Raw genomic sequence first — 21703 nt, forward strand, 5'->3', positions numbered from 1 at the left:
TGGGGAGCAGCCTGGGCCCTCTCTACGCTGATAGGAAATAAGCCAACTCTGATCCAGAAGCAGTGGAGGGAAGGTTAAATCTGAACCGTCATCCTGCTTCTTAGTGCAATTAATACTCCCCCTGGTACTATTTTCCTCACCTCAATAGCAGAGTTTCATGTGAAACTGCTCTTCTATCTCATGTGATGAGGAAGACTGATTTACAAAGCACATCATGTTTGACAAGATCTTCTTCCTCTATGCAAACTGGTCTGGTCTCCTCTCTCACCATTCCTGTTATGTCCCACTTCAAGTGGGTGAGGTTGGAAAGAATTAAGATGTCATTACTATGGTATGTACAAAATAGTTATGCTAACAACCAATTAGTAACTTTACGTTTACATACAGTGTTTTCAGTAGACCTTTACTGTGTTGTAACAGACACAAGATCATTTCCCCTTCATTACAGAAGGATTTTAAATTAAGCTTCCTGAAAATATCTGAACTATCTTAAAAATCAATAGCTTACTGAGACAGATCCCCATCTCAAAATATCAAGTGGGAAGTTTTCTGTTGCTAGATACACTTTTGCCAGCTTAAAAGTCATGAAAAGTACTCCTGCTCCATGAATTTTCAGAAATTTCAGAGACTAAAAATGCCAGAAGAGTTGCAGAATCCATCTAAAATGAAGGGAATTGCAAAAATTTTGTCATTATTGCAGGAACTGTTTTCACTCCCTGTTTTTGGCAGAAGTGAAACAAGCTATAAACATTTCAACGTCTGGCTTGGGAAGAGCAGTAGGTTCTTCCAAGGCTTTTATGTTACTAAGCCGAGCAGGGAAGAGCAGGTTCCACATGGGGGTCCCAAAATCTCTGACCCAGTTATACAAAAGGGACAGGCACAGCAGCGCTGACCACTGCCCTGCCTGAGCTTTCACACCGACTCCACAATTCATGAAGCCAAGTTGGGCACCCAAAAAAAGGCAGAAGCAAGAGCACATCCCACCTACTTAAAGCGATGCGTAGGCACCATCTGTTTGAGCCCATGGAGGAGCGAAAACAATACACCTCTGTCAGCGCTGTGCTGCGCTTTGGTTAACCAGCCCCACGAAAAGGCAGCGTGATGGCACATGATCCTCCTGGGTTGGACCCTCCAGCATTCTGGCATCTTCACGCCACCACCATTGCCATGCTTTATCCAATGAAGAGGGCAGATTGCACAAGCCAGTCCCGGAACAAGGACCAGCCCAGGACTCCAGCCTGCTGCTGCGCTGGGCTGGAATTGCATTCTTTCCCTCTCACCTCGGGAGAGGCTCTCGGGAACCTTGTGCTCTTGGAAGCCAAGTTGAGAGCAAGAGCACAACCCATCCTCCATCAGTCAGAGCAGAGTTCTCACAGATGAGAAATGGAGGTCTGAATCCTCTTTTGTCTGTACTGAGGCATCTTAAACACCAGGCAAATGCTCTAACCTGCTCACAATTGCCTCTTCCAACAACGTTTCCAGGAAAACGAAGCCAGTTTTGGAGGGTGTTTTGTCCAGGAAGGCTAGACATGCATTCAATATACATGGTGCATCATGTAAGCATCTCTGGGAATAATCAAAACCTTTCCTACACCTTTTAAGAAACTTTCTGTGAGTTTTGAGAAGTCTCCCATTCAGAAGTCAGACCTTGAAAAAAACTTAAAAAATTTGTTAGTACAAAGCAAGCAAGAGCAGCTCTGATGAACAGACAGCTCTGCAGCAAAACCTGGACTCATGCCTTTTTACTGTGGCTTCTCTGGGTGCCCAAGGAAGATGTTCAAGAAGATTCCCCACCAGTCACCATACACAAACCACAGTCCTCATCAGATGAACTCCACAAGCTCGACAGATGTGTGCAGATTTCTCGGAAACACCCTGTCAGTGTCTGGGAGTCCAGGATTTTAAGCTGAAAGAAAGGAGGGCGCTTAGGGGAAGGAGCAGAGGGTGGGAGAAACCCAGGGTAAGCTCCACTGCCACCACAGCCTCAGTGCTCACCAGCATCAGCACGCTTTATTTAGCAGCCCATGCTGCAGCATCAGGATCCCTTGGCCAGGGTTGTCCATCTAAGCAAGGAATGGCTACTATGGCCCACAGTCAGTATTTGGGTGGCTGAGATATACACAGCAGCTACTTACTCCCTTACCAGGGTCTTCACCTGCTACTTAAATCAACTCTTTATTCTGCTTCAAGATTTCTAAAGCAAAAATGACTACAGGCTGCCAGGTCAGTAAGACGACAGCAAAACCAATGCAGTGAAACTATTCCTCTGCTCTTCTCTAGCTCTGCTACTGCAGCAGGTGTTTGACCCTCATGTCAGGAGAAATTACACCAAGGGTGTCCTGACACAGTTGGGAGTCAGACTCTGACTCAGCTTCATAGTCAATTTGTGGCACACAATTACTATGGCTGTTGAAGGAGGTATTAGCATTTCTGTACAGAACAGGACTTTGTAGTACAGGTCTTTTGCTGGTTACAACCACTACAAAACACTTCGCCTCTGAGGTTTATCACTTTCTAACACCCCAGAACTGCCCAAGGACCACATATGGTTTTCTAGAGCTCTACTTTCATGAGGTCTGCATTCTGCTAGGTTGCTCTTCTTACAAAGAATAATTGGGTCATTTATACCAAAATGGAGAAGCCAGAGAAAACAATGGGAAGTTAGTCACATACAAGGTTTAGACAGGAACATGAGAATGAAGAATGTGGGAAAGCAGAAATTTCAATGGGAAAGCATAATCCTCACTTCTTTTGTAATGTTGATATAAAAATCATAACCAAAGCCAGCAGTTTTGTAAGCCCCTAGAGACTCCTGCCACAGCCTGCTGTACAGACTAGAATGCAAAACCCTTGTGGGAGAGGACTTTATTTCCTCCTAAAGCTTTTCATCCTCACACAGCATTTCTTAGATTTACCAGTTTATGACTAACGTTCTTCTCTAAGTCACCTGGTTTGTTTACTGTTAGCTGCTGCTACCACCACCTCCTCTTCCCCGAGCTGCTAAAATTAGCATTGCAAAAGGATTGAACATCCTTGAATGAAAACTAGCTAATACTTCATGTAAACCATAGGATGCACGTGTGCCTACAAAGCACCTTGTAGCACAGGGACCAGAGTGCTGATATCAGGAAAACCGCCCTCCATAACCAGGCACAAACGGTAACGGGAAGGTGCAAACCCAAAAAGGTATTGCCTATAGTTTTGTCTTTCAAATGCAAAAGCAGCAAGCAAGTTTTTATTTCTTGTTTAGATACAACCAGATTTTGAAATAGAAGTGCTAAAACCACTACTAACCTTAGGATATTAACCCAGCTGCCCTAGTTCAGCAGTTGCCTTCCCTACCTGAACCTTTAGCCAGCACCAAGGCAATGTTCATGTGCATTAAAAACAAGTTATATTAATACACAAAGTCCTTTATAAGCAGATTATTCCGATGGTGACAGCTCCAAGACAGAGCTTTTTCCATCCACGTGCATCTGGAGGTCCAGCAAACTAAGCTCTTTGCACTTTTCATTCAGCAGGCATTCAAGACTTGTTCTGCAGAACCCACCCTGATACTGCCGTCTGGACAGACCCAACACACTTTTTCAGCATTCCTGTACTATGGCTCAGAAGGAGCCATTAGTTTACGGAGATTAAGAACATTCCCCCACAGACAGGAAAAGCAACTTTAGCCCTTTCAAGCTGGAGCAGTCAGATGATCCCTCCCTTGCTTAAAACATCATTATCCAAGATCCCTTCCTCCTCGTGCCTCATCCTCCTGTCAGTCTGCAGCTTAAATCCCTTGCGTTTCCAGTCACATTTTATTTGCATTTACAGCTATGCAACACACTAAGCAATTCCTCTCCATCTTCACTTCTCGATGTTTAGATTATCTCTTTGCTAAGGAAGAGATTCATCTGACATCTTAGATGTAGGTATTTTCCCTTTACAGACAACTGTTTTTATCCAGTAACTATTTGCTCCAGATTTCCTCTGCAGCTTGTAGAGGCTACAGTTAGATTTGGGATGTGTTTCACTGAAAATACTAGCTGGCCAAACTACACCTTTTACTGGTGCCTACTAATGGTTGAACGGAGTTTAGAGAAGACTACCAGTTCACTCTTCCTTTAGCCAGGCTGCAACTACAGACCCACACTGACTTGTAGCTGTGTTGTGTATGTGTACATTATACATTATGCATAGCTGGAAGGAAATCTCTCCTCCTTAAACCTCCTGGCTCATGACACACCAATACAAATAAGAGTTACAGAAGAGGCAAAAATAAAGCCAGGATCAGGCTAATAATGATTAGAAACTCAACACATTAAAAAGCAAATCCATGGAACCTTAAATATTTCCCCCACATACTAGCAGTTGCTTTGATTTTTGCACACCTAGCTGGAAGAAATGGAGTAAGAGGAAGTGGCAAACAGTTTATGCAAAAATACAATTACAGCAAGGTGTCCTTAAGGAATTCCATAATTAAAAATAGTATGCAAATACAGCTGAGTGACTAGCCTTCTTGAAAAACACCTACTGCAGCAATAGGATTTAAAAACAATAATGATCAGGCCTTCTTCCAAGGGCAAATTAAAGTAAACAAACTGCACATTTCAAGAATGTTTTTCTACTCATCATCAATTCACTTTTGGGAAGAAAAAAAATAACAAAGCATTTCTAGTACATAAAAAAAACCAAACCCAAAACATTAACTCAAAGCGAAGGACGAAGAAAACAGAAGAATACAGGAACCATATCCAAAAAGTGAGCTCCTACTTCACTCCCAACTGACAAACATAGTTAAATATTTCAGCCCAAAACTTTGAATGTGTAGGGGAATAAGGGATAAGCTTTACTGCACTTATTTCTCTACCAGTTTACCATTTTTTCCTCCTGTTTTTACGTTCAGAGTTACGACCAACTTGCCAGTACAACTCTATAACTGCAGCTACAGCAAACCCCAGGCTTTAGTGGAGAGCTCTTGACCTAGCAGTAAGGGCTGGAGACACCGAGGACTGACCCATGCCACTCAGCTGAACCACCCCATTGGCCTGAACATACGACCATCTGCTCAAAGTTTATGTGAAAGGGTGAGCTTCGTTACCCTTTACCTTGGAGTTTGCTACAAAGGTCTGCGCAAAGGAAAAAGATTGAGCTAGAAGTAGTAACATAGTTGATCAGAAGGTTTTCAAAATACAGCAAGAGCCTGAAGACTAAACACATTCACAAAAATGCCTGCCCCATGTAGTTACTGTAAGCATATACTAAGGACTGAGAATGGATTCACCAGCCATGGAAGTATTTGGGAACCCTATCATGTTTTTACAGCAAAAAGCATGTCCTAGTTCAAATCAGAAATCAGTTCTGGGAAGTCCTACTGTTTGTTACACATCAGATTACATGAGGAAATCACAAATGTCCCATCTAGTTTAAAAAACAATTTGATAACAGGACCTTAAGCAGTATCTCTTTGGGGATGGAAGGAGTACGTGGTAACTCCGTACTGCACAGTTAAATAAGAATTCAAATAAATCACTGAAACCAACAAGGCAAGTCAAACAGAGCTTTCAGTTTTTGCTTGATACTCCAATCATGATACCTCTTCCAGATATCAGTGGAAGCTGATAGCAGCTCGCTATAAATTCTTGCCCAGTCTCCTTTATCAGGCCTCCCTCTCACACACACAGGGGGATAAATATCAAAGAAATATTGCCAAATGAAAACACAAGTCTTGTTGTTAGATTATAACCTAGAAATTGAGTAGAATCTATAGCCTTGTTACTTCTACCCCTTAGAAAATATCTGACAAGCTCTGAACACATAAAAACAACCCTTATACCCTAAAGTTCAAAAATAATCCATTAAAATGATTATTTTGGGAAGCAACTGAGCAAGAGTTCTCATTGATTTATTACAGAGATCTCTACTTTGTCAAGTTAAAGGAATGCTTGTCTTCCACTTTTCTGGTTTAACTATCCTGTCTTACAAGTCAGCAGTTCAGATCTGCTGAGGTAAAACCCCAAAAGTCTCACAGGTGCCTCTAGCCATGAATGACAATTTTGTCTCATATGCACACACATATACATACACACAAACCCTAACAAGTAACACTTGAAATCTATAGGTATTCTTATCTGTATTTCTTACAACACTTACCGGTAATTCATATACTGTTAAGAGACATGTGTTTTAAGACATATTACTTGTTGAAACAGCTGCCAAGGAAATATATTGGTCACCCCTTCAGAAATCTCTTCTTACAATTACTACTAGACAAAAAACACCTACTGCAACCACACTAAGGTTGAGTTAATTCTAAGATAACCTGCAGATGTCAACACCAAGACTTCAACTAAGCAGCCTTTGTCATGTAGTGAGGTATGTTGTGAAGAATGCAATGAGGACAAAAATACCCAAGTGACCCAGAAACCCTGAGAATACTTTTAAGTTCCTCCTAGGGAAGCATCAGTCCACGCGCTATCCACACATCAAGCACACCTCAAAATTCTGATGCCAACTTTTGCAGTTTAGAGAAGCCTTATTTCAGCAGGCTTAAACCATTCCTTTCCACAGAGCATTAATTTTATACTTACGTAAAAAGTGTTTTTCCAGTAAGGCTATTTCCAGGTGACCTTTGATCTCATTCAGTCTGTCAGACTCTGTTCTGTTAAAATCCTGGACTCCTGAAGCCATGATGATGGTCCCTGGACCAGCCTATAAGAAAGCCAGAACACACTCACAGCTCGGAGGCACATTTTTTTTTTTTTGTCATTTAAATACATCAACTTACTTCTGGGGCAGTAAAGATGCAAGTATCAACAACTCTGCATGCCTCTTATTCAGCATTAAATTACCAAAATAAATGAGTGAAAACTAATCAAATGCACAGCATCTCTCCCATGTGAGTTTACAGAACGCACTTCTGCAGACCTCAGGGAGTTACAGAAAACAAAGATATTTTCCCCCCCTTACCAGTTCTGCTGCATCATCATTTAGCCTTTCTTCTGCTGACTTAAAAGGCATACTATTCCTCTCCTCTTCCTATTAAACGAACTGTCAATTCAACATACTTTACATATAAAATTGTGAAGCTAGCAAATGTAATACTTTTCTAGATATTTACTGAGCTATTAGAAAACACATATTGTCTATTTTAATATCCATTTATGAAGTGTGTAATTCTGAAGACCACGGTTTCTCTGCACAGAAAGGGTTCCCTGCTCCCCAACCTCCAGCACAGCCCAGTTACTGCTGAAGGATGTGGTCAGTGCCCAGAAGCTCATCCTGGCAGGCCAGGAGAGGGGGGAGTCAGGAGACTGCATGTCTCGAGAGATTTACCAGCACCCCTTGAACAAATTCAGCACTGGAAATACTGCAGAATGCTGGAATTGAAGAGCAATTTGATTAGTTAGGAATGACAATGACAACCACCACCTCCATGAAGTGAGCACAGAAAAGCCCCAAGCCCACACAGCAGAAGGCAGGTGATGCTGTCCTTCCCTCAAAGTGGGCATTTTCAGACAGCAGTGGAAAGGGTGGGTGAGGGCATCTCCTGGGTAAAGGTTGTTCAGGCACTGTGTGCAGCCCCCACCAGGTACAAAAAGTCTGCCAACAAGTATTACAGGAGCTTCTCCAACAGTTTGTACTCAAAATCAAAGTGCTAGATTACAGAAGCCTACACCTAAGAAATGACCTCAAGACAAAAAGAGATTTATTTACCTATCCTAATCATTCCCCCACCCTTTGTTTGAGCCCTGAAAACATACAGGAACTGTATTGCTTTCAAAAGTCAGCTTGCATACATTTAATCATGACAGCTTAAATTACATACATATATGAACTCAACTAATCTACAAGAGACTTAATTAAAAGACATTTCTATGTTTTAGGAAATATGTGCAGAAAGCTCACTGACAGCAAAGTACTTTCACTGTTGGGAATGATTTGCACTTTTAAGATAAAACAGTGCGGAGATACCTATTAAACATCTGTTTTCTTGCTTGAGCTGAACAGATGCTGAGTTTAAGCCTCAGAATTTGTCTATACAGGCAAATTAGCACTCTGAAGGCATTTATTGCACAGCGTTTACCTGGCAGCAACTCCCCACCTGGGCTTGCTCAACACAGTGCCAAGCAGAGATGCTATTTCCAGCCCCAAAAGCAACACACGCCCACACAGCACTGTGCCAACACTGCTAGCCCCAATGAGGAGCAGAAGCTGTTAGCTGAGCAGCAGCCCTGCGCTGCTTCCCATTTTGGAGCCGGCATGAACCACGCCATAGCAGAGACGGACAGACCCCAGGGCAGTCCTCACACGGGGAGCTGCAGCACAGCATCCTCCTCCCCGTGCTCCACATTTCCCGTTCACACCTGCCTTTAGCCAGAGAGGTGCAGTAAGACATGCCATTTGCAACCACTCCAGCCTGCTGAAGAGCAACTGCTGCCTGTTTTCAGACGAGCATGGGATGGCAATTAACCTCTGTGTTGATTTCTTATCAATAGAGCTGGGCTATATTTATTTACACTGCAAGATTCAGTGTTATCACTTGCCAGACACTTGGAGGGTCCCAAGGAGGTTGGCCTGGCTGAAGTCGAACAGCAGCACCCTTACAACACACTCTACAGGCAACCACAAGGAAAGTGTTATTAAAATATAGATTGCTGCCCAGGTGTTGAAGCATGGCTTTCCATACTGTATATCCATATCTGGTACAAAGAGACAATCTCAGCTCCCAGCACGCAGGAGTTCATACGGAATGGTCTAAAGGAACAGTGCCACTGTTTAAAAATAAATAAATAAATAAAATCATGTATAGGTCAAAGAGCAAGATGCTGTACTCATCAGGAATGCACCTGGGCTCTGCACATCAGCCCAGTGCCTAGACCTGCCCAACCAGTCCCTGCTCCCCAACCCCATGGGCTGTGGTGGGGACAGGAGCACAGAGGCTGAGGTGAGGGATGAGAGGAAGAAGGGGCTAGCAAATATCTAAGTATATTCAAGTTTTCAACCTCATTGAAGATACTTGTAAGGTATTTCACCCAGAGGTGAGCTACATTTCAGAAATCCATCTAGAGAACCAGCTCTACTTTTGCTTCTTTCAGAGATGTTAAGACATTAATTAAAGCCCAGGATACCTTGGCTGTGCCTCTTTGGAAGAAGGAAAAAGCAAGAGGTGCATAGCACTGCGGGCAGTAATGCAAGTTAACAGGACTCATTCTGAAAGTTTCCAAATGTGTCTATCTGCTAAAGCATTGGATCCAAGAAGTCTGACATCAGTTGATGGGTTAAAAACCAGGAGGGTACACATCATTAAACTAACACAAAAGGTTACAATGACCTAAGTTAGAGAAAAAAGAAAAAAAAAAAATCCACTAAGTTAAAACATAAGGCTGCTTGCTAAGAATACTAGGAGCAAGATCATGTAATTATCGTGTAATGATAAAATGTTTTAAACAGAGTAGTAAGATACATGGTGATACAAGTTTGGTGGAAAATAAAGCATCCATTTCCAAAATTAGTGACACCATAACATATTAATGAATACAATTTAGAAGCATTTAGAATGTCCAGGACAGTGATACGGGAGACATTTAGGCAGATGGTTCTTTTGTCCAGAAGTTTCTTCCCCACACCAACATACCTTGTTCTGTCAAGAGGTGTTAACAGGCTAAAAAGATAAGAACTAACGTCTGTACATTTGCTGGAAGTCAACTGCCTGCCTCTGAATTCATAAAGTACCTCTGTCTGAAGTTAGCATCACTGACTCAACTCACAAGTTAACAAAAAATGATCTTGTATTAATTCCAGTGTTAACTGGGTAAAGGTTTCTCCTTTCTGCTGCCTCTGTAGGCTAGTGCTAGGACTTGGGCTGGATTAACTACACTGTACTGTACAGATGCCCTTTCTTGCTTCTGACTCACAGTAAAGGCCTTGAAGGCTTCCACAGATTTCTGCTTTTCCTTCTGCACCTCTAGCTTTGACAGTATTTGACACAGGAGCCCTCTTAAAATGTTGGCAATCACTATTGCTTAGTGAAGACCGCACACAAGGCTTGGCGGTGCCTAGGAAGCCAGCAAAATGCCAGAGTTGAGCGTGGAGTCAGAGACAGAGGGGTTAAAAGAAGATTTCTGATGACAACAGATTGCCTCTAACCCACTATCAGAGTTCAGAGTTGCTGCTCCAAGCCACATCCAGCTCTGGATCCGAAAAAACGCATCTCCCCACAAATGTGTTTTTCAAGCCATCTGCAGTTCAGGCTTTTCATAAGAGCACCTCCCAACCTGAGAGTTCTCTCCCTTCCCTCCCCGAATCCCCTTCATCCTGCGAGCCACGGGATTTTGTTCTGTGTGCCGAGCACCGACGCCACCGTTGCTGTACAGCCACAGAAAAGGTCTAAGTCACTTAACCCAGCAGATGCCGATCTGTCCTCTCCACCCGCAGCACAGCACATCTTCAGCATCACACAGAAACGTAACTGGCCAACTCTCTCCTTTTATTTTAATTGCACAACATCGTATGCAGATTATTCTTCTCCAGGAATATCTAACAAAACACTGGTCTCATTTCCAAGTTTGTCATTAACTTAGGGAGGAGCAGTTCTCAAACACAGAGGATGGGGAGCAGCGAGGACACGGCATGCCAAGCCCAGAGGCGTAACCATCCACCCAAGTCACTCCTCAGGGCCCGGCAGTGGCCGGGATACGACACAGGGAAGAGGTAGTTTAAAATACAAAATTTTAACTTGCATTCATTTAAGCAGTGAAGCAGGGCAGGGGAAACAGTCTTCAGTAATACAACAAAACACAGAGCTTGCTAGAGAGGTTGCAGCCTCCTGAGTTTCTCAACTGACACTTTATGTGTATTTTCTTACTTCAAATTATGAAACGGTTCCCTGTGGCTGCTGCATTTACCTGCTGTAAGGAAAGGGAAAACCCAACAACACTGCTCAAGAACAAAAGCATCTGCATGAATAGTTAATCCTTAGAAGCTATTCTTGGAAGCATACCCATATTGGCAAGCTCCTAAAACACAGCTATATTTTACATAAATTTAAAAAAATCTAGCACTAGCCAGGTTTAGAGACTTTAATCTTAATTGTAATGTTTGCATCATGCTTTATACCTTCCAATCACTGTAAATGAGGTGACCGATACAGAAGCATTTAAGGTTTTAATTGACATGTTTCAGGAAAAGCCAAACTGTACTGCAACAGCAATTAATTTAATGTTTTCTGTACCACAATAACTCAGATTTAATCCTAGCACACTGGCAGGGAACTTGCATAAGTAGATTAGACTGCAGATTTCAGTACAATATGCCAGGTACAAGAGCGCTTCAACTTGTAATTCTCACTGCCAAGTTAGCGTAGAACCTCCACAGATTTAAACACAAATTTGTTCTTTCCCCCCTCTGCCGAAGGGGATGTGATCCTCTTCTGCACCGAGTTCATTCACATACCTGTACGTAGTACTGAACATTTTCTCCCCTTTTATAAAAACAGGGCATTTGTCACATTAAGAGAACATAAATTCATCTATACCACAAAATATCAGTTGAAATTAGGCAAATCAAGCCAGAACTGGCAAATACAAGGGCAGGCTATAATTTTCAGGGCATAGTCCCCCTCCCTGAACATTTGCATCTTAGCAAATCAAGTTGCCAGAGCAATGTTTTAAAGCTTTTTTAGGTGCAGAATTGTGATCTAGCTGGAAGGAACCCATCTACAGAATAGGAAACCATGATAGCACTGAATAATGGGGACTTTAATTACCAAGCAAGCAACATTACCTAAATTTCCAACATCACAACAAGACAAATGCTGATACGTTCACTATGAGGAAGTAGGAATGGACCAGGTTACACCCTCTATCTATTTAGTGATTGTGGTGTTTTTACAAAACAATGCAGAAATAACAGTGCTGCATACAGTGCTGAATGTCCTTGCTTTAAAAAAAAAACAACAACAAACCAACCACCTATGGTAAAGAGGGAAGGGAGGAAGAAATCTGGGAAGCCATTCAGGAACTGAAAGAGATGCTCAGCAAAGAGTTAATTTGTTAACCAACACAGCTGTCTTGGCAATGATCTGATCACAGTGCCCAAGTACCCACAGAGACCTAAGAAAGTACCTGCTGCCCAAGACATAACTGGTAGTCAGGGCACTTAAATGAGAGGGGAAAAGTACGCACACAAGCAAACAGCCAGCCTGTAAGCTGAAACCAAACTAGTTCAAATTAAAAGACACCCTTGAACAAAAAAGTGTCAGCAACCGCTAAGGAGAATTCAAAGGAAAATAACAAATCCTTCCAACTGCAGGGCCCTCCTACCAGAATCTAGCTGTGTGCTTTACCCAAACATGAGTTAAGAAGTTTATTATTGAACTAAATAGGTAAAGCTCAAGTTTTAACAAAAAGAATATAAGATGACCTCATCTGTCCATCCTTTCTGTCTTTCCACAGGGTGTAAATTTTGCACATGCTACTTCAGCAAGACATGTAAAGTGTTGGGACTAAGTCCCACTGCTGTATCTGTGGCCTGGGACTGAACGTTCTCTTCACTTGTTGGAGATGTGCAACAGAGGATGCATTCTTTGCAGGTGGTCAGAGTTCTGCAGTCACACGTCTTTATGACCAGGCTTTTTACTCTAACACCTCCATCTGTGGCAAGTTTTTGCATACACCTGTCAAGTTCAGACACCTATATAAAGAAGAGGCACCTAATGTGCACATTTCTAAGTGCATTACGTACCCTTGAGGCTCAGTACAGAAGGGCCTTTCATTCATATGACTGTGCTGTACTAATAGACAGAGATCTTCCTTTAATGGCTCCATGATTACTATACCAGACTGAAAAAAAACCTACCCAAAAACCAACCAACCAACACCCACAAAAAAAGAACATCACACCCCCCCCCCCCAAAAAAAATAAAGTAGTAGAGAGGAGGAGCAGAGATGAAGCCTTTGTCAAGGGAATGGCTGACAGCGGAGTCAGAGACATCTACATATTGAAGACGTGGATAAGGGGAACAGGACTCAAATTTTGCATGCCTATGCTCAGTTCCAAGCTACCAATCTTGCTCTTTCAAGCCCATGAGTTCTGTACTCAGATTTTAATAGAAACAGTGAAGCAACAGAAGTGGAAGCACAGTATAGCTTACATCTATCTGAAAAGACACGCAGCCTAACTTCAGTTTATGCAGAAGACTTGCAATGACTTTTGTATGCTTTCAACAGTTCTGCAAATGTATTAAACAGGAAGAAACCAAGACTTGGTCTTCTCATGATCAGTGTAATAAAAGTATAACACTAAGCTGCTTACAGAGCCTATAAAAGAAAACCACCCTGCAATTTGAGTTTTAGTCACCAAATTAAAAACAATTCTGGCACAATTCAACCATATGATCTCAATAAGAAACAGAGACATAATTCAGAATTGCCCTGTTTACATGATCTCAGCCGCTACCTTAATATTGACTTAAATATACAAGCAGTACTTTCTTTACTCTTGGCACCTCTGCAGCACAGGGGATTATTTCTTCTCCCTTCATTTTATGGATGGGCGTCAGCATTTAGTGGGCAGATGCCTCCAAGGGGCAAGTGCTAATCCCCCAAAACTTCCCATCTGAAATTCATCCCTTACATGTCAGATCTCCTTCCTCATACAAGTTTGCTTATTTCGCTCCTATCTGTAACACAGCTGCTGCTCTTAGGCTGTTCCAGCATCACACACGGTTTGGAGCTCTCGAACATCATGAGCAGGGCAAAACAAGTCTGATGCTGTTGTTGCTTTCCTCTCTCCCTTTCTCCCTGTTTTTAAAGAACTATACTCAACTGTATCCCAAGGACTTAGATCATGACAGCCTACTTAACAGTATGTCATCCGCCAGAAAGCAAAGTGTTTCTCTTCAAATTACCTTCTCAGCACACTGAGCTCAACAATTTGAGAAAACAGAGACCATCACCGCAGATGCGCAGCTGTAAGGCTTTATAACCAGTGAAAACTGTAGTTTTACCTTGCTATTCCCTCAGCCATACCATCCTGGAGCTGCTATCCTCCTCAAGAAATACAGAAAATAGTATCTATGGTTTCAGACAGATCTTTCTGTAGCCTGCAGTTCTGCCATCCAGATCCTTCTGATTAGATACAAAGGGTATTTATTCCCTGCTCTCCACGCATAAATATAATGCCTTGAGTTTTTTACCTACTGCCAGTATTTACCTACAAAAAACTCAGAAAATACCACGTTGGAAGGGCAGAAGCACAGATTAGTCCCAGTATACACAATACCTACATCTTAACAAATGACAGATGTCTTCAGTAGAATAAGAGCAAAGGAAAGGCATTCAGCAGACTTCCTTGTCTGAGGAGCTTGAGGATTTCATGTGATAGACTTTTTGTGACCAAAAAACGCTCTGTCATTACCAGTTGTTTGTTCCATGATCATAGGAAAAAAATTCTGGCAAAAGAGCTCCATATAAGCAGGATTGTTTGTGATACCATACAAGCCCACTTAAATTTAAAAAAACTAATAGCTACAGAACAGGATACAAGCTGCCAACCTCAAAGGAGATGCTTAAGCATATACAGTTTGAAGTCTTTTAGTTTAACACTTGCGGCGAGCAAGCCCTGTGCTTCTAGAAATGAGCTTTCAGACAATAGCCTGACCCCATTTTGGGTATAAAAACTGCACAGTGAGTTTCCAAATAGGGTGGTACAAATTCTGACTTCCAAGTCACATGCTAGAATACAGTTAGATGGACATATCTTAATTTAGATTGTAGAACTCCAAGCTCAAGGATCCACAGTCATTTTTTAACAGTTAAAGCAGGATTTTTTTTTTTTAACTAATATTTAACTTTTCCTGAAACAGTGTCTTTTAAAAAGGTAGGTCTGTTTGGGTGCTTCTGCTTACAAGCACCAAAAAGTTTTAGCACCTGAAGAGTCTTGCTCACCTCCTGCATAGGTTTAAAACACCTCTATAGCATGGAAGCATTACTGGATACAACACTGCAGTGAAGAACAAGGTGGTGTGACACTCTAACTCTAACGAAGCCACCAGAAGTCTTATCCCTATAGTCCTGGCCAGTGCCACTTGAGCAGATCTGAGCTCCTCAGACTGAAGTCTTTCCTTCAGATGTGTTCATCAGTAGTTCAACGAAACACAAACTAGACAGCATTCAGAAGCACATCCAAGGTTAACAAGCCTGTCAACCCACAGCATTTAAAATCAATGGTAGGGACAAGGAACCCTAATACTAAGAAATTAATTGATCTTTCCACAAAATGGAAGCCTATTACTGGAAGTTTACTTCCTAGTCCACAAATCTTCAAGTGTTAAATCCAAAATATAGGGACAAAGAATTATTAATTTCTGTTATTTTTCTGTCTGACAACTATATAACATACTGTAACGATACTTAAGTCAAGTACTTACAGGGTCTCTCAGCTCTTCATTGTCTCGAGTTGATGTTCGAGGTATTTTCACCGGGATTTCATCTCCACATTCAGTGTCTGAAGCATTTGGAGACTCTGCTAAATCAAGGAACTCATCTCTCTTGTGACCTCTGAACCTTATTTTGTCCAACTTCTTTAGCATGTTCAGCACTGCACTTTTCTGCTTTACCTTAACATGACGGTTGGAGTCTCTGCAAGAAACAAGACATCAAGAGTACTTTAGAAAGCTTGCAATAAACCAAAATACACACATTCTAATCGCTAACTACTTCTAACCATCTTTCAAGGGCCTTCCTGGCACTGGAGGAAAAACATGCTGCAGCTTAGCTTTTTAACAGGCATTTTTTCCCCAGTGTAACAGATGCATGGTTTGTTTTTCAGTAGTTGATGATTTACCATCTTCCCACACTATCATGGCCTCTTTCTCATGGCTATTTTTAAAGCAAGTCATAACGGGCACAAGCTAACAACCTGCACTCCAGAGAAAGATTAGGAAGTCAGTTCCTAACAGGTTACTTGAAACAAGAGAACGTGTAGCTGATAAGTCCACATTCTTCAAAATGCTGATGCTTCTAATCAAAGACATGAAAATCCACTAAGCTTCACAACCAATCTTTAAATCCCAGAAAAACTGGAGCAAAGGAGTCAGGAGTCTATCGTACCTCCCTACTGCTTCAGGCTAAGAAAACAGAAAGTACCAAGGGTTTATTGAAGAAAACCACCAGACAGATCCACGCACAAGATCCCACCAAAAGCTAGAGATTGTTGGAATCACCTATAAACCACTTTCAAATGTACTGCCCAAATCCTTAAAATTACCACTACTTACAATTTTTATTATTCCCTTTGAGACACAAAGGCAAATCACTTTATTAGTGATGCTTTCACATTTTACTGTAAGAGAAATAGCACAGCCAGTATTTTTGCAGAACCTGCAGGTGCCCCGGCCTCCAGAGGAATGAGAAATGCCCAGCACATTTCACTTCCAGAGACAGTATTTGACATGAGCAGTACTTAAATTCTAAATCATAAACCATACAGGGAGAAGCATTTTGCTTTTTAAAAGACAATAGAAGAAAGCTTAATTAACGTATGTAAACTCATTGTAATGGTAGCTTTCCAAGACACTGCACTGTACAACTTCTGATTCAAACCAGACCTGCCAAATCGGTCCAATTCAACGCTCTATGTGTACCACACTCCACATCAAAGGTCCCAAGCTCCATCTTTTGCAGAAGACTGGGGAGGTGGGAAGTTAGTTCCTTGATCCTGCCACTCGAGTAAGCTACTGCTCTGGCAGTTTATAACAAACCAGCCGCAACTTTCTAACTTTCTCTGCTACAAACTCTGTGCCTCAGCTCAGAGCATTCCATTTGGAGGGTGCTGCAATGCTCTCCCAAATGGATTTTGCAAGGGTAAAAATTTATTTTGAGGCACTTGTTGCTGTTACTATCCTTTCTTCCCCATGGTCAACACTGCCCTCCTCTTCATTAAAAAACATGCTTAGCTTCATGGCATGTCATCCCAGGCACTGGTGTGAAATGAAAAAGCAAAGACAGATCTAGACATGCGTCAGTTCAGGAGTATAAATAAAGAGCAAGAAGGAAGAGCCTTTTGCTGCTGGCTCCCACAGCCTTTGCACTTGAGGTAATTCTCACCTCCGAACACAAACCTCTTTTCAACAGAGCTCTTCGTCTTTCCCTGCGGATTCTCCGCTTACCCTAACACTTTGGCAGTGACTGTTCACACCAAGTTCAAACCAGATCGTTCCCTTCAAAATCTGCCTTAGTTTGCACCTCTGCTAAGGTTTACTAGCACCCTTCACTTAAACATTTAAGTTTGAAACCAATACAAATCCCCTATAGTGCAGCTGGCAAAAAAACCCACAAAACTCTTCCTTTATCAGAGATGCTTAAAGTTGCAGCCCTGTGTTTAATCTTTCACTTAAAGAGAATCACTTGCAGTAACTTACACCAAGGTTATTTTCCAATAACAGCTTTTCTTTGAAGTTCTATTACTTGTCAAAGCTAAGTTTAAAATAGCAACACTTCTTGCTCATTCATGGACTATTTGATGAAGAAACTTGTCAGCTATCACATCCAGAAATATCTCTAGGCCCTACTACTAATAGCAACTAGAGAGCAAATGCTATCAGGGAAGTTTAAACCCCTGATAAGCACTGGCACAATTGTATCACACTCCCTCCCATCTCAAAGATCTCCATCTATGTTCAACCACTTTCACATACCATGTAAGTCAGGCCTACAGCAAAGCAGTTGTAAACCAAACTCCATTTGCTCACCATCCATGCCGTCACTGGTAATGACACAGCTACATGAAGAAATAAGGATGGTAGAGTGCTATCCTTTCCTGCTCAGCGCTCATCAGCCCCTACCAGTGGAGGACAAGCATGCATCCCAAGCCTTCTCCAACCCTCTCACAGGTGGAGCAGTTAAGGCTGCAGACGAACATTGCTGTCCTGGGTGGAACCAGGAGTCCCTAGCGTTCTCCTGTTAAAGCCACATTTATCCACTGCTCCCCAAAGAGCAGGGCTGGATCTGGACCTCTTTTTATAGCCTGGCATATACAGCACTTCAATGGATATTTCAAGATCTGAATTCAGTTTTCCCCTTAGAGTGGATTCACATTCACTTACCACACAAAAGAAGTGAGAGGCAACAAAACCATCTTGAGACAGAGCAATCTCCAACCCTTCTCTTCAAGCTTTGCCTTCAGGCAATGACAAATGAAAGACCCACAGGGCCAGTGAAAAGGCCCAGCAGTGTAACTGCCTGGGTTGGACCCCATATGGGAACACAAAATCCTGAACTCCAGCCTCCTCCTAGGATGGTTCATGCATTTCAGCCCTTGGTCACAGAAAAACCTGGCCAACAGATGTACCCACAAACACATTTACAGTATTTTGTTACTAGTAAAACTGATGTACCTATCCTTAAGTGTGTTACTACCCGGTCTTCTAAAAATGCAAACCTTTCTTTAAAGCCCTAATAGATCACTCCACTGAACAGAGTCAGCTTAAATTCTGTAACACAGAGGCTAGCAAAAAGAGACATCATCAGTGTCAGTATTTTTAAAGTATTAATCAGTAGGTTGACCATTAAAAGATGAAACAGTAAAGAATCATGTTTCTAGGCATTTTTAAGTGCTTTAAGTACAAGAAGCTGTTATATAAAAGTATCTGCTCAGTTATAATTTAAAAATAATAAGATCATTTTGTCTAAAAATTGTTTTGAGTGTACCAGGCTCTCAGATTACTTACAGTTACATTACATTAACCTAAGCAAAAACCTAAGCTTGCCAACAAACTCCTATAGAAACTCATCATCTGGCCTCCAGCCAAACGTACGATCTAAGACAGGCTTTTTATGTCAGCAGCTGTTCTTGCAACTAGCAGCTTTTTTTTTTTAGATTAAGATCAATAAATATGGCAACATTTCGGCACTTTCAGGCTCACTAGGAAAAAAGCTTCTCACAGATTTTGTATTCCAAGTGACCCGGGTCAAATTTAGATAAGCTTGAGGAAGCTTTTGTAAAACATGAGACCAGAATCTGATCTAGACTTAGATTTATTGTAAAATATAGGAACTAAATATCAAAACATTTGCTTCACCACCATAGCTATTCATCCCCTTACCCTCTCCCTACTACCCATCCACATCCTGGACTCAGCTGGTTCAGCTCTAAGTTTCGGGCTGTTTCTAGTAACTCCCCATACCAGCAACATCAAAACCAACATGCAGTTTTGCACATGCACAGCTCAAAGTGCAAATGCAGACCCACATCTCCCTCTGCTCTCAAACTAACCATAAAGAAATATTATGAAATTATAATAAAAATACAAATATTTTAACTCTGTGCATTGTAAACACTCATTTCCCAACACTGTCATACACGTGACAATAATTGTTCTCACTACCATACAACAAACAAGCTATAAATAAGAATCAAGACTGGTATCATGCTTGCAAATTACTAACTTCAGCAACATAAAATCAAATCTGTCCTCCCCAATCAAGTTTATTTCTGCATACAAACACCCTACCATTAATGTAAGCAACAGGAGATCTTTCCCACATTCAATGCTACAACAGAAAATGCTGCACAGCACAGTAAGGCAGACGCTGACTCTGCAAGACTGATTTAGGTCCAACTTTGTTGCACCTCAGCCAGATCTAATAATACTAGCAGGTCCTCTGTTTTAACATAGTAAGGCTATCTTACATTAACATGCTTACAAACAAGGCTATTCAGGCACCCAGGTTTTTGAGAAGGTGGCTTTTATTTCTCTTGCTGCAGTAGCAGAGGTCAAACTGGCAGAATTATACAGCAGCCTGCAAAGTTATTGTGAAATCCCAAACCATCTATTAAAAAACTAGGCAACAGTTTATGTGTACAGGGTTTGATTAGTGAAAAAAGTCTGTATTTTCCACACTTAAAAAAACCCCCACCCTAAAATAATCTTTAAAGGTGGTTTTTATAATTACCATTAATGTCTAGTTGCTAAAGCAAATCCTTCACGGCTGAGGTTTTATTCCTTTTACAGAGGGCCAGAGAAGAAATTCCTTTATTTGGACCTAATATGAAAACCCTCAATTAACCCCCAAATAACAGTCAGACGTTCAGTTTAAATGAACATATCAAGACCCAAAACCCCAAACCAACATAAGCACACATTCCAAACTTATGCTAAGTAGAGAAAAATCAAGTTTTCCCAAACTTTCACATAAAAATCATAAGGAGATCTAGCACAGCTTTTTCTGCCACGTTTACAGAGAGGCTTCAGCAAGGAGACAGCCAGCTGCTGGGGAATGACAAAAGCCAGCCTGCCTGGTGCAGTTTGAAGGGACTTTGGTACAGGGCTTGCTCCTACGGACATGGCCCTCACCCCTTCCTGCCGCTGCTCCACCCATGCTCTGCTCTTGCACGATCGTGGAAGAGGTTGGGATGCAGAAGGGAGGAGGGAACTCAGGGAAAGGTCAGTCCCCTGCACTAAAAAAAAAACAAAACAAAAAAAAACACCAGCAGTCTTTTCTGGACGTGCCTAATTAAAACTGGAAACCTCAGTGAGTACATCTAAGCCTACAACAGATTCACAGTCCAGCTCTATATACTGCTCTGTGCAAAAAGTTCCTCTTGCTACATGATTTTTTTCCCCCCAATTTCTCATTTTAATGGACAGAATCTCATCTCAAGTCACTGTCTGAACATTTTGTACTTATTAATATTTAAGAAACTAACCAGAGAAAGATCAACTGACTGCACTTGAGAGCTCCTTGTCTGCTCAGCTTTTCTTCGCCTGTGCACACACTTCTCCCAAATTGCTTGCTCTCCGGAAGGCTCACATCTGTGAAGAAAGCCAAACCTTACCAACAGCATCTCTTCTTGAGCAACAGGGAGTGGTTTTGTATAGATGAAGTTGGCACCTTTCAAGAAAACTTTACACTAAGCTGAACTCAACAAGACGCTTAAGCACGCAGAAGGGACACAAACCTCACTCAATGCAGCCCTTTCGTGAACGGCGCCCATGTGAGACTTGTATCATCCAGGACTACGCGGTATGTTAAGCTCTCTGTAGAGAATGATGTCACCATTTCTCATTTGAAACCAAGAAACGGCAATACTTTGGCCCAAACATCCAGTTGGACTAGCCAAGAGCAGCTTATAAACACTCTCCAAAAGTTGCAAGCATTGCACAAGTGCCCTCAATTTCCAGCATCAACAAACACGCAAGGCTTGACCTTCAGAGCTGAGCTCTCCCCACGCTCAACACGTCACAGGTTCATCCTGAAATTAGTCACCGCCTTAGCGTCACAGTCTCATAAAGTCATCCTCCAGTTATGTCACCCTTGGCCCCAGGGTCATAATATGATGTAATGCATATACAGAACAAACTGCTTTCTGGTTTTGAGTAACACCTACTAAAAGCTTCCAACCCTTTCAGAGTCAGGAGTCCTTAAAACTCTAGGTATAGACTAGACTAGACAGGGATAGACTAGTGGGATAGACTTTGTTGGGTTTTTTTTACATCAGAGATGAAGTTATCAGTTAGGCCACCTATGGTGTGGAGAAATATTATGCTTAGTAATTCAGGTTTATTTTTCCCTTGAGTTTAAAGGGAGCTGAACAAAAAAAAAATCCCACCAGAATCATCTCCTCTGCATTACGGACTGCTGGCAGAAGCAACACTCGATTAACACAGGTCAAAAATGAGCTGGAAGTTGTGCTTCAGTGTTGCAGGCTTAATTAG

General features: G+C 41.8%; 1 protein-coding gene across 1 annotated transcript in view; it reads right to left on the reverse strand.

The window, feature by feature from the left end:
• GRAMD4 (GRAM domain containing 4) overlaps positions 1-15620 on the reverse strand; it is a 50191-nt gene extending 34571 nt beyond the window's left edge. Inside the window, exons 1-2 of the mRNA XM_010580856.1 lie at positions 15416-15620; positions 6576-6696 (exon numbers count right to left, since the gene is read on the reverse strand). Of these exons, the coding sequence (XP_010579158.1) occupies positions 6576-6696; positions 15416-15577 (283 nt within the window). The 5' untranslated portion in view covers positions 15578-15620. The remainder of the gene's footprint in view (positions 1-6575; positions 6697-15415) is intronic.
• Positions 15621-21703: the final 6083 nt, after the last annotated feature.

Source organism: Haliaeetus leucocephalus, unplaced genomic scaffold, assembly GCF_000737465.1.
Source record: "Haliaeetus leucocephalus isolate CR32 unplaced genomic scaffold, Haliaeetus_leucocephalus-4.0 Scaffold751, whole genome shotgun sequence".
NCBI lineage: Eukaryota > Metazoa > Chordata > Aves > Accipitriformes > Accipitridae > Haliaeetus > Haliaeetus leucocephalus.